This window comes from Suricata suricatta, chromosome 9 (assembly GCF_006229205.1).
Source record: "Suricata suricatta isolate VVHF042 chromosome 9, meerkat_22Aug2017_6uvM2_HiC, whole genome shotgun sequence".
In the NCBI taxonomy this organism is placed as follows: domain Eukaryota; kingdom Metazoa; phylum Chordata; class Mammalia; order Carnivora; family Herpestidae; genus Suricata; species Suricata suricatta.
This window is the reverse complement of record NC_043708.1, coordinates 96,638,758-96,653,170: the sequence shown is the minus strand read 5'-3', so window position 1 is coordinate 96,653,170 and position 14,413 is coordinate 96,638,758. Positions and strand designations below refer to the sequence as shown.

Sequence of the window (14,413 nt, the reverse complement as noted above, 5' to 3'; positions counted from 1 at the left end):
TAGAATCTTAACTTTAAATATTTAGGAAATGTGCATTTATTTCGTTGACTCTTGTAAATAGTGTCATATGATTATTTTACTTGTCAAACTTGCTTTGGTAGTGATAAGTTATAAACAATAGAATGTTGTTTGTGCAATACTTTTTAAATGGTTGGTCTGTGTACGCTAGTTTGACGTTAGCATATAAATGTGAGAAATATTGATGAATTGACGGTCATGATGTAACTATGAAAAATACTGATAACTCACCTAATATTAAATCCATTTCCTATTGTAGCCTTTCACTAGAGACAAGTAAGAGTATTGAATATAGTATGCCTTGATTATAAAAATAAGACAATCACTTTTCTATTTATACTTATAAAATGTTGAAATTTAGGAGCCTCTTAGTCCAAAATTTGAAGTTTTATACCAGTAACCTACTTACCGTTTAAAAGATGAGATTGATGATTTAAAAATTAGGACCATATCTATATATATAGGAAATATCCTAATCATTTTCATTAATCACTTGAATGTTTATTCTAGCCCAAGTCAAGGTCCTTGTTGTACAGCACAGTGTGCATTCAAATCAAAAACCGAGAAGTGTCGGGATGATTCAGACTGTGCGAAAGAAGGAATATGTAATGGCATCACAGCTCTGTGCCCAGCCTCTGATCCTAAACCAAACTTTACAGACTGCAATAGGCATACACAAGTGTGCATTAATGGGGTAAGCATTTGATTTATAGGCTTTTTATTTAGTTTTGTAAAACCTGCCTTTTCAGAATAATTGTTTGTTATTTAAAGCTGAGGAATTACAATCATTAATCCTGGTCCCTGTTTCAATAATATCCCAGTCTATTTCCCAATAAAGCCATGAGTGTATCATGTGGCATAAGTGCCTGGTGGCATTAAACTAGTTACTAACTTACCTATCATCTTTCCACTGCATGTTTGATGATCTCTAGAGAAAAACAGTTGTATGACTAGGCATGTGACTTTGTACTGCTTTTGAGTTTCATAAATTAGTATTTTATCAGTCCACATAAAAGAACTCTTCTGGTCATGTTCTCTGTGAAGCCTTTAAAGCTTTCTTGGCTAAATTACCACTTCCCTGTACGTGAGGAAAATTCCATTTTTCTCTTCTTACAAAGGAGCCATAATAACCAATATAAAATTGATGCTCATCTAATCTCTTTTCGGTTTTTGTTTTGTTTAGATTTTTTAAGTTGCCATTTCTTTGAAAGAGTTGCTGTTTTATTTGCATTTACCTCTTTTTCAAATGTGTCTGTTTCTGATACTGATCTTTGCTTCCCCTCACCACACTTTTATTTCTACTTAATGATATTTCCATCAGAGGTATATATTTGTCTATTACAGTGAATTATAGGCTTGACTGAATGGGATTAAATAACTGGTCTTTTATTTTTCTTTCAGCAATGTGCAGGTTCTATCTGTGAGAAGTATGGCTTGGAGGAGTGTACCTGTGCCAGTTCTGATGGCAAAGATGATAAAGAGTTATGCCATGTCTGCTGTATGAAGAAGAGTAAGGCTTTTAAAATGCAAGAATATAAAATCTGTTTCAAAACCAAATTGTCTCCTAAAAAAATATTATTTTAAGTAAACTCTAACCCCATTGTGGGGCTTGACTTCATGACCCAAAGATTAAGGGTGATGTGCTTTATTGACTGAGCCAGCCAGGTGCCCCATTTTTCTCCTAAATTTTAAGCATTAAACTTTGATATCCAGTTTGGACAGATAATTTCCACCAAAACAATCCCTCATGGAAATTTTCAAGTGTAGTGATAGCATTGTATTCCTAGTATTATGGTCCCTATAGTGTTTTAAAAATGAAAAGCTAGACAAAAACCTTCCAGCTATATGACAATAATTAATTGAGGGTTAGAGGGTTTTAAAGCCATTATAGGTACTAGGTCAAGAGTCGCTGGCTATTTATTTATATTGTGGGTTTTTTTTTAAGTTTGTTTATTTATTTTGAGATAGAAAGAGAACCAGCAGGGAAGGGGCAGAGAGAGAGGGGCAGAGGATCAGAAGTGGGCTCTTTGCTGACAGCAGGAAGCCCAGTGGCTGGGCTTGAACTCATGAACCATGGCATCATAACCTGAGCCGAAGTCAGAGCATCAAGTGACTGAGCCCCCCAGGTGCCGCTATATTGTATATTTAAGGTGAATTACCAGTGGTGTTATCTAGCCTAACTAATGAAAGTCTGTGTAACATGTTATGGTAGTGACTTTAGGCAGTCTTTTCCTTTCCTCCCTCTCTCCCCAGCTAGCCTGGTAGGAAATCTGATCTTCAACTTACATTTGGCACTTCTTTTCCAGTGGATCCATCAACTTGTGCCAGTACAGGGTCCCTACAGTGGAGCAAGCACTTTGTTGGTCGAACCATCACCTTGCAACCCGGATCCCCCTGCAATGATTTTAGGGGCTACTGTGATGTTTTCATGCGGTGTCGATTAGTAGATGCCGATGGTCCTCTAGCTAGGCTTAAAAAAGCAATTTTTAGTCCAGAGCTCTATGAAAACATTGCTGAATGGATTGTGGTAAGTATAGTTTTATTTATAAAGAAACCGTATCTTTAAATGGTTTTGTCATAATTTTACTTGGCCAGCAGTCACCAATGTTATGAGAAAATCACTTCTTTCTTATTTATACCAGAATTACTTTATCTGAAGAATGATTTTTAAACTTCAAATATCCCTGTGTATTATTTTCTTTTAAAGTGATTAGAATTTCCACATGTATATTGTTTGGAGATTAATTCGCAGATGATGGGGATCCTTCTATTTTGCTCTTCTCTCTGGTTCTCCTGAATGGGTTACTTCCTCCTTTGGTCCATATTATTAGGGCATTTTCATGGGACTTTTCTCTCAAGTTGTTTTGGAAAGCCTTGCTTGCTTTTTATATTTCTTCTTAGTCTCAGTATAACAGATAGCCAACTGTGGCATCTACTTTATGGAACAGGAAAAATGAAAGAGAAATTGGTGACTTTCTGAAGGTTTTTTTCTGCTGTTTCAATATAATTTCTTGGTCTTTATCTTGTCAGCAATCGGAAATGTTGAACAATTAGGATGTGATACCGAGCCTTTTGCAGATTTATTAATGATTATGGATGTTCATACAGCATAAACCCACTGAACTTTATTATTTTTAAGAGTCTCATGCTCTACCGACTGAGCTTGCTTGGCATTGCTGAACTTTATTATTTTTAAGTCCACATTTCTCCAAGCTGTACAGATGTTGAATTACCTGAAATTTTCTTAAAAGACTGCTGAGAATGACTATCTAAAGTCACTTAAATAGTCACATTTCTAAGTGATTACAGTAAAATATCAGTAGGAAATAGGCAAGTGATACACATATTTGAGAGTGTGCTGTATATCTGAATTGAAGGAGTTTGCTTTGGAAATTGACTTAGAGCTCAGCTTCTCCTCCCTTCCTCCATTCCCAAATTATTTCTTACATTGTTTTGTGTGCATTCAACACTGAGGATGCTTTTTTAAAAGCACAAAAAAAAAGTCATCTGTGGGTTGTGATCCATTTTGGTACTCTTGTAATAACATTTGTAATAAAAACTTTGAAATTATCTCTACCATTAAAATGGCACTTATTATACATAAGAAGACTTCTACTGTACTTTACATGTTAGAATATATGATTTTTAGACCTATAGTGATTATGAGGTAGGAGGATCATTGAACCTAAATTTAGGAAGCCTAGGTTTTATTTATTTTTAGAGAAAAACTTTTTTTTTTTTTTTAATTAAGTCCTATGCCCAACGTGGGGCTTGAATTTACTACTCCAAGATCAAGTGTTGCACGCTCTACTGACTGAGCCAGCTAGGCGCCCCTAGGAAATCTAGGTTTTAAACCTAAAAATGGGTCAATTTATTTAACTTAAGTCTCTAAAACATATGTTACTCATTTTTGTACTCCTGTGCTTGAGGCATAGTAAGTATTCAAAAAATATCTGTTAAGCTAAAGGTGCCTTTGATAGTGTGGCAAAATGGAGAGTACAGGCTAGGGAATTATGCAAGGATTCGTATCATCCCCTGACATTTGTCAGTTCTGTGACATCAAGTAGCTTACCTTTCTTGGCCCTTTACTTCCTTCTTTTCGATTCGGATCCAGTTCTTTTTCTTTTTTTCCCTGATTACCTCTAAGAAGAAGTTGAGGTGTGGTATACTTGTCTACTATAGAAGACCATGTATTTAAAGAGTAATCTGATAATGGAGATCTCAGAGTTATGTTCTACAGAGTATATGTTATACTAGGTATTTTAGGATTTCCAGGTAGTGAATCATATCTAAAAATAAGACTTTTTTACTTTTCCCCATGATCTCAATTTTGACTCATTTAGCATTCTTAAAAAAATTTTTTTAATGTTTTTTATTTATTTTTGAGAGAGAGAGACAGCGTGAACAGGGGAAGGTCAGAGAGAGAGGGAGACACAGAATCTGAAGCATGCTTCAGGCTCTGAGCTGTTAGCACAGAGCCTGATGCAGGGCTTGAACCCATGAACAGTGAGATCATGACCTGAGCCAAAGTCGGATGCTTAACCAACTGAGCCACCCAGGTGCCCCTCATTTTATTTAGCATTTAAGGAAGCTCATTCATTCCTATTTTAAAAATATTTAATGGAAGTGATCTCTTAAAAGTATTTTTAAAACCATATTTAGGGGCACCTGGGTTGCTCAGTCAGTTGAGTGCCTGTTTGACCCTTGATTTTGGCTTAGGTCATGATCTCATGGTTCATGAGATTGAGCCCTGCATTGGGCTCTGCACTGACAGCCTGGAGCCTGCTTGGGATTCTCCCTCTCTCTCTTTCTCTCTCTCTCTCTCTCTCTCTCTCTCTCTCTCTCTCTCTCTTTCTCTCTCTCTCTCTCTCTCTTTCTCAAAATAAAAAACTTAAAAGCTTTTTTCATATTTAGAGTTTAGGATTTTGTGAAATGCTTGTTACAATAAATTAACAATATGAAGTCTTTTCTTGTATTGTGAAACTGTTTAATCAGGCACTTTTAAGTTGCTTTTAAAAATCTAAATGGAGAGAGAGAATCTTAAGCCTTCTCATTCACATCGAGCCTGACATAAGGCTTAGTCTCCCAACCATGAGATCATGACCTGAGCCAACATCAGGAGTCAGACGCTCAACCAAGCCACCTAGGTGCCCCAGAAATTTTTCTTTTGTATTATTATTCTGATAAGAATTGATTATTATTTCAGGGTCCCTGGATGGCTCAGTTGCTTAAACATCCAACTTTGGCTCAAGTCATGATCTCATGGTTTGTGGGTTCAAGCCCTGCATCAGGCTCTGTGCTGACAGCTCAGAGCCTGGAACCTGCTTCTGATTCTGTGTCTCTCTCTTTGCTCCTCCTCCATATTCTCTCTCTCTCTCAAAAATAAACATTAAAAATTTTTTTTAAAAAGAAATCAGTTGTATTTCTCATTTTTAAATTAACTTCTCTCAGATTTTGCTGTAACTTTATGAACCAACATATTAAATATCTGTTATTCTTTATGAAAGATTCAGGCTAGTGTTTCCCAAGTGTTTCATATTACACCCATGGGTTTGATGGTCCAATGAATCTGGAAAACATTGCATACTGTAGTATCCTCCTAGATATTTATGAGAATATCATGGGAAGTCCTACAGTAAAAAATCTTTAAATTTCATTTTCAAACTTACTTGACCCCAGAAACCTTTATTCATTCATAAGGCTTATTAAACCCTAAATATCCGTAGAATTCACTTGGGAGAACAGTGGTTAAGATCAGTAATTCTTATTCATACTTGTTCATTACTTACAGCTTAGACTAATTCAGAATCTCGTGGGATGGGGCTTGAGTATCTGGGTCTTTTAAAAGCTTCTCAGCTATTTTCTGGTGACCAGCCAGGATTGAGAACCAGCCATTCATCTAGAACCAGGGGTTGACAAACTGTGGTTCATCAGTCAGATCTAGCCCACTGCCTGCTTTTGTATGGCTCACAAGCTAAGAATGGTTCCACATTTTTAAGTAGTTGAAAAAAAATCAAAAGATATTGAAATACTCCATTGAAGATGATAAGAAATCCAAATTTTCTTGTTCATAAATAATGATTTATTAGAACATGGCCACACCCATTCACTTATATATTGTCTCTGGCTGCTTTTGCACTTTGAATAGTTGCAACAGAGACTGGCTCCTCAAATTTAAAATATTTATCTGGCCTTTTAGAGGAAATGTTTGCCAACCCCTAATCTGGAGCAGTGGATCTCAAACTATAGTACCCTGACCAGCAGCATCAGCATCTGGGAACTTGGAAGAACTGCAGATTATCAGACCTCACCCTGGATCCACTGAGTCAGCGGTTGATTGTGCATGCTGAGGTGTGGGAACCATTGTTTTCAGTGTCTGCAGTGTTAGGATTCCTTTTTGAAAGGCTTTTAACAGACATTTTCTACTTTGTCATCCTTATCTGTTGAAATGGAGGGTAGGTCTGGACCTCTAAAGTCCTCATTGCCCAGTGGAATAGTCCACATAGCTATCACTTGTGATCCTTTTTTTTTTTAATTTTTTTTAATGTTTTATTTATTTTTTGATACGGAGAGACAGAGAATGAGAGGGGGAGGGGCAGAGAGAGAGAAGGAGACACAGACATGGAAGCAGGCTCCAGGCTCTAAGCTAGCTGTCAGCATAGAGCCTGACGCAGGGCTCGAACTCACGAACGTGAGATCTGACCTGAGCCGAAGTCGGAGGCTAAACCGACTGAGCCACCCAGGCGCCCTCACTTGTGATCCTTAAACAACAAAGATGCAGTGTTGTCACAGGGCTTAGCATATGGTAGGGATTCAGTATACATTTGTTGGATGAATGAAGCAGATTCCTTAAATGTCATAATTTATATGGAAAAGAATAAAAATTGTGCTAAATATTATCTTCATTTTGAAGCCATAATATCTTCAGGTTTCTCTCAGTAGTGTTTTATCCTGCCTGCCTAGGTTGTGTCTAAAGTAACCAGATTAGTAGCCAGTGCTTTCAGCTTGGTAGATTGGTGTGAGTTGGCATGTGGTGGGGTGGGGGTTGAAGGCTAGAAGAACATTCAGGCAAATTCTAGACAATAGTATATTCTGAAGGGGAGAAGGGAAGCTTTCTGCCCCTGTAGGATGCCAAAATCAGGATCACCACAAGGAGCAGTGAGTGGGCCGCCGAGATTTTGTGAGCCCCAGGAAGTCTATAGAGTGCATTTGCGGAGAGTGAGCTGTCAAACACTGGAACGTTCACGGAAAAGATTGTATGGTTGACTTTTTATGGAGGTATTTAAAAACAGTAAAGACCATCTTATATCTGAAGAGACTTGAGTGTATGTCTTGCCCCTTCCCTCTTACAGTTTTGTTTTTTGGTGGTGGTGGTGTGGTGATACCTGTTTTATCATTTTATAATCCTACAGGTCTATTTTGTTTATTTAGATTATTAAATAAAGAACTAGTATAATTAATATTTAATCAATTAGACTGGTAAATTTTGACCTTTTATTTTGTAGTTTTTACTTATTTTTTCTACTTTGTGTTCTTTTGGCCATATAAATGACTGTGTTAAATAATATCTGTTTGTGTCCTGTGTAGAATTATTTTCTCAGACTTGATTTAGTGCTTGAGAACTTCAGGGCTTTGTTTTAACTTACCTTCTCTTTGTCTCTTCAGGTTTCACTTAGCCCCCTTGTATCTATGAAAGACAGGTTTGGTGCATAATTTACACTTACTAAATGTTTGTTGAGTAGATGATGGCTCTCCTTTCTTTCAGATTCTACCAAGTGGATACATTGTGATCTTTCCTTACAGATGAAACACATATTTTGCATTTATTAGCCTGATTTGGTATTCTTTCCCCTGATTTTATAATTTCTCTTTTATATATAAAAGAGAAAGCATGCAATTTAGTATTTAACCAATTCTGTGATAATTCTTTTATTTTTAAAATATTTATTTATTTTGAGAGAGAGATTGGGAAGCAAGGGGGGGAGACAATCCCATGCAGGTGCCATTCTGTCAATGTAGAGCCCAATGTGGGGCTCAAACCCACAAACTGTGAACTCAACCAACTAAGTCACTCAGGTGCCCCTAAGATCCTCTTTTAAAGGGAGTATTAAGAAATACCCTCTACCAAAGGTAGCCATATGTACTACATTCCCAAATACACCATTGTTTTGTTTAGTTTTTCTTGCTATCTTCTCACTCCAGTGATGTTTCATTTCCTCACTCACTAAGCTGAAGAGCTGCTGTCATTGTTACTAAAACATCTCAAGCTTTGGGCTTTTTTGATACGTAGTTGCCTTGAAAAATTTGGAGGAAGTCCAAGAACACTGCTAAAAGGACCTGGAAGTTCTTTAGGACCAGGGTGCCATATTTTAGTAAATGTCTGTTGATCTCAACTGGAACCAGGTCCTCTTGACTTTTGTTTCCTACAGTTAAAACCCAGATTAAATCAGGCTTTCTCTTGTATCTGCTTCTGTTACTGTCATACTACTTGTATCTGTATTTAGGACATTTTAGATGCTGAAAAACTAGTACCAGAGATATCAAAAACCACCATTTTTTACATCCAGTCTTTGTTATAAGAGCCTTGTCACGGTATTTATTTTTATGGACAGTCTAGAAATAATAAATGAGCTGTTTCAGAAACTCAGTATTTGGAATAATGACTCATTTGTAATAACTAGTCCAATAGGTACTTTTTTTAATGGGATAGGTACTGAGTTTGTAGGATATAATTTCCGGGAGCTCATAGCTCAGTTTGAATTAAAGTGACAAATACATAGGAAACATGTTTTCATTTCTGCCTGGTGTTTTCACTGAAAAGAGGAATCTGTTTAGGGAAGACCTCTTTAAGGAGGTGATGCCAAAACTAAATTCTTTAGAAGTAGAAGTAGAGGGTCCAGATGGATGTTTTATTGATAGGGAGCACTTAAAAAGACACATAAGTGTGAATTTTTTTTAATAAAAGGTTTTTGGGTTTTGTTTTTTTTTTACATTTTTTTCCTTTTGAAAATGTGATTACACTTTTTTAGAAATTTTATTTACTTAATTTGATTAGGCTTCACGTCTAATGTGGGGCTTGAATTCATGACTGTGAGCTCAAGATGTGAGTTGAGGTCTGGAGTCAGATAGTCAATCGGCTGAGCCACCCAGGCACCCCATCTTTTTTTTTTTAATGGACAAAGTAATACATTGAAAAGTAAACCATCTTTTCACCCTGAAGCCCAGTTTTCTGAAGATGATTATTTTCTGTGTTCTTCAGAAATGATCTATACCATTACAAGAGTATACATATATATTTCTAAAATGTGGAATCATATATGTACTTGCTGCACTTTATTGTGCTCAAGTTTTTACTCATTTTTGTTTGTTTCCTCTTTCCCACTTATTGGTCTTAGAGATTCTTGGTGGGAAGCTTTTGAAGAAGGTTTTACATAGAGGAATGGCATAGTCAGTTCCACATTTTAGGTAGTTGTAACACTGATGACCCTGTGGAAGGTGGTTTTTTTTTTTTTTAAGTTTATTTATTTATTTTGAAAGAAAGCATGTACAAGTGGGAGGGGGGTCAGAGAGAGAGAGAGAGAGAGAGAGAGAGAATCCCAAGCAGGCTCTGCACTGTAGTGCAGGACGCAATGCAGGGCTCGAAATCAAGAGTCAGATACAACCAACTGAGCCACCCAGGTGCCCCTGGAAGATGGTTTTGATCTGGGAAGACTGGAAGGAAGGAACAGTGTTAGAGAATGTAATGAACATTAGGAATAGACGTGCATCTCCTGGAATTAGCCCATCAGCCTAAAAGTAGTAGGAAAACCATTGATCTTTTCTGCTTATGGGCTGGATCACATTAGAGGTGGTACTTCTTCCCCAGAGGGAATTTGAGAATGTACAGTAGTTGTCAGAGTAACTGAAGGGCTCTACCAACATTTGACGGATGAGGATCAGGGACGCTAAACTTCCTGTATTGCTCTGAGTGGTTGTGTACCACAATGGCAGCATGTCTATATTGGGTAAGAAGCACACATCTGCATCCTCAACACTGGTGTGTTTGTTTAAGATGTAGTTTCTTGGGTCTTTAACTAGAACAACTAAATTGGAATTTGTAGGGTTGTGGCCTGAGAACATGTGTTTTAATAAGCTTATCAGATAATTCTTAGATCTACTCAGTGATAGGAACCATCCCTTTACCTAGGAGTGCTGATTATTTGAGCAGCTTTTCCCAGTCATGGGACTTTCTCTTTCTATAGCCAGTCATACAGTCTCATCTTCTCCCAGCATCAGGCAGATAGTTGGGATAGAGATTTAGAACTATAAGAGTTGGTGTTGAATGGTATACATTTAGATAGAGGCTCCAAAACTAATGTCCTGCATGTGGGTGTAGAACAGGGGTTGACAGACCATGGCCCATGGGTCAGATCTGGCCTGCTCCCATTTTTTGTAAATAATGGCTTACTGGAATACAGCCACACTCAATTGTTTGCATGTTCTCTATGGCTGCTTTTGTACTAGAATGCAGAAATGAGTAGTTTGACAGAGACAAGCCTAAAATATTTGTTGTTTAGCCCTTTATAGAAAAAGTTTGAGACCTGTGGTTGTCACTCTTGGCTGCATCATGAAATATTGCATAGTAAAACTACTAATGTCATTGTCCCACCCCCACCCCATTTGGGTCTGGGATTTGCTCTAGGCATCTTGAGTTTTAAAAGCTTTCCAGATGATTCTAACATGCCAAACCAAGGTTGAGAACCACTGGTATAGAGTAGGAAGAACACTTAAAATAGTACAAACTGGTGATTTTAGTTCTTTATGTATTTTGCTAGGTCAGAGTGTCAGAAATGCAGACAGTGGAGGGAGAAGAGGGTCCTGTTTCATTAAATGGCATATTTAAAAGGGTTCTGGATGCTGGGAGCAGGACAGAAGCTGTGCGTATAGACTATGGAAAATTCATGTAACAAGAGAAGGGAAATATTATCCTAAAGACTCACAGGTAGAGTAATGCTCTAAAAGTTATTTTCTCTAGAAACTGAAAGAAAATTAGAAGATTCTCTGGCAATCTCTGTAGGATACAAGAAGTGAACTCTGAAAAGTAGATTGTAAACTTATGGTTTTCAACTGAGATTTAGTTCTGTAAACATGTCTTGTAAGGTCTGTGTATTGTTTTTATAAATTTTGAGTGAATTGCCAGCATTTAAAAATAGATTTCACATAAAAATTAAGATGTGTAGCTTCCATTGAAAAATCACATCTTTCAGCAGTGAGGCCGAATTGCCTTACTCTCTTTTTAAACAGTATATTCCTAAAGCCATCAGATGAGGCCAAGTAAGGTAGGCATCCGTGCCAAGTCGGGGGACCTGTAGTGGCATAGAACAGGGTGTTAGAGTCTGAGCAGAGTAGGGAGGATGAGGAATGGGGAAGAAGACCAATAGGCAGTGTTAAAGTCCAAGCAGGGAGACGGGCACCTTGTGGAAGGGCAGCTGGGCTGGGATATCGTAGTACAAGTGTTGTGAGAAGGGGGTCTATGTAGGAGGGGCAGTTCTACCGGGAACCGGGCTACATGGAGAAATCGTTGATTTGAAGGCTGGGGCAGAGAAAGAACAAGATAAATTAACAGTGCCAGAAAGTAAAGTGCTCAAAGACTAGTAGGAACATGTTCAAAAGACACACTATGTCTTTTGACATATGGATTATATGGAATGGATTATAACCCATTGAATAAAATAGGAAACCATGTTGCAATACTGAATGAAATGAGTAAGTTGAAAGTTTGACGAAGAACAGGGCATTCACATAGCTCCAAGTTATGTCCCTACCGGAGACTCACTGACTACAAAAAAGAAGAGTATCTCAGTGGTGAAATTTGGCGGGTAACATCTTAATCAAGTGATCAGGTTAACATATCAATCATAAGATCAAAAACCTGTGTCACCTGATGGGATGCCATGAGAACAACACAGCATCACTTCTGTGATATTCTTACTAAAGATGTATGACCTGAACCTACTCATAGGGACACATCCAAGAAGCCTAAACTGAGGGACATCCAATACAAAGTAACTGGGCTGTAATTTTCAAAAGTGTCAAGGTTATATAAGCCAAGGAAAGACTGTACAACTTTTCCAGATTTTAGGAGACTAAAGAAATACAGCAGCTACATGCAGTACATAATTTTGAATTGTATTGGGACAATTGGCAAAACTTGAGTGGGCTCTGAGGATTAAATGGTAGTAATGTATCAGTGCCAATTTACTGATATTGGTCATTGTGTTGTGGTTTATCTAAAAAACTCCTTATGGTGTAAAAACTACATGCTAAAATGTTTAGATATAACAGAGCATCATGCTAGCAATTTACTCTCAGATGGTTCCAGATTTTAAAAAGTTTGTTATACTAGCAACTTTTCTATAACTTTGAGATTCTTTCAAAATAAAACAAACTTTAAAATAAATTTGTATATGAAGGTTTTATGCATACATGAAAAAAGTGGCTTGGGATATTTTCCACAACATGTATTTTTATTTTAGTTTTTATTACTTTAATTATGTTGTCACTGTTGGATAAAGAAACAGTAAAGAAGTAGTAGGCTGTTATAAGACCTCATATCATAGGAAATCTTAAATGGGAGTTTCTTGGTCTATAATTAGCAATAACTATGCATGTAATAAATCAATCTGTGTTATGCCAATGTGGAGGTTATAAAGTTGTAACTATTTTGTATGATGCTTATTATTACTTACTATCTTAAACCCTAATCTGAGTATTTTGAATTGCAAAATAGACTTAGGATTTATTAAGAATAGAAACAATAATTTTTCTATAAATAAGATTATACTAGTAATTTTTGAATTTTTTGGTTGACTGATTTGTTTATATGATTTAGGCTAGAAGTGAAAGTTTTATTTCCTTCTTAGGGTAAACTTTGCTTGTAGAATGTGTATATCCTTCCATTTTTCATATTAAAAAAAGACAACCTTTAAATGAATTTAAATAATAGATATGGTATAAATATCTATCAAATACAATGAAAGATAAGATTGATAAAATAATTTCATAGCAGTAGTCTGGGGCTTAAATTTCAAATGAAATAGAATAACAGAAAAGGGGGAGACTCAAAAGAGATAGAATTTAGTATTAACTTTGATGATTAAAAAAATATAGGTTTAAGATTATTTTTAAAATTTATTTAGAAGTAGAATTTAAAGCAACAAATATACTCTCTAAGCCATTGGAGAATATAAAGGCAAACACATTGTTTATAAGAGTATTAGGCAAAAAAATAAATAAATAAAAAAGGAAATAATTCAAACCATAAAATACTTAATAGCATGGGAAAATACAGTATAAGCTATATACAGGATGCACCCTAGTTTTGCGTGTGAGTTTATCTGTGTATGTGACCAACATGGCTATATCTAGAAAAGAAACTGACAGAAAAATAAGATTGAGTGGTTTCCTCAAAGTTGTGAAATTATGGGCAGTTTTGGTCTTTTTCGTCATATTTCTGTGACATTAAAAAAATCTATATGTGCTTATATATGGTCTCTGTACAAGTCCCAATGAATAAATATTCTTAAAAATTAAAATGTAACATATATTTTTTTATGTATTATATAATAACTTAAGATATTTTATAGCTTTCTCAGTAGAGAAATCTGTTTTTTTCTAGGCTTATTGGTGGGCTGTATTACTTATGGGAATTGCTCTGATCATGCTCATGGCTGGATTTATTAAGATATGCAGTGTTCATACTCCAAGTAGTAATCCAAAGCTGCCTCCTCCTAAACCTCTTCCAGGTAAGACCATCTAAGCAAGACATGTATTTTTATAACTCAGAACTGTTCAGCAGTTAGAATTGAATTCTAAATGAGTCTTTAGTAACTAATTTTATAGTACTTTCTCCATGAGAATGAGATCACTGGATGAATTATTTAGTTGATGTTTAAGTGTGTTCTCTGTGAATCCATTCTAGCTTATGGCTGCCAATTTAATGCTAATCTATCGTCAGTCACTAAAAATATTTAGACCTAGAAAATTTATCTTTGCCTGATACTTGTTTTATTTTTCATATTCTAAAATCTTCTTTTTTTTTTATTATGATAGGCTACTTTTAAGTGATTGGTTTTTCTATTCTAATAGTTATCTGTTATTGTTTTTAATGTTTATGCCCTTGAACTATTTCTTGGCACATAAACTCATTTTCTTTAGGGTTAATGCTTATGGGGAAATACAGATGACAGTCTGTGGGAGGGTCTCAGGGTAGAGGCTTCAGTCACCAAGTAACCATAGTTATTCCCCATCTCTGAAAATAAATCCTGAGGTTTGGTCTCCACCCTTTACCTCTCATGGAGACACAGGGAGGAAGAGGCTTTCTTTAGATTAGCTCCAGGGATTTGAAGAAGAAAAG

General features: G+C 36.3%; 1 protein-coding gene across 1 annotated transcript in view; it reads left to right on the top strand.

Annotated features, from left to right (window-relative positions):
- ADAM10 (ADAM metallopeptidase domain 10) overlaps positions 1-14,413 on the top strand; it is a 133,684-nt gene that overhangs the window by 115,884 nt on the left and 3,387 nt on the right. The window contains exons 12-15 of the mRNA XM_029951142.1: positions 529-712; positions 1,420-1,528; positions 2,325-2,545; positions 13,676-13,802. Coding sequence (XP_029807002.1) covers positions 529-712; positions 1,420-1,528; positions 2,325-2,545; positions 13,676-13,802 — 641 coding nt within the window. The remainder of the gene's footprint in view (positions 1-528; positions 713-1,419; positions 1,529-2,324; positions 2,546-13,675; positions 13,803-14,413) is intronic.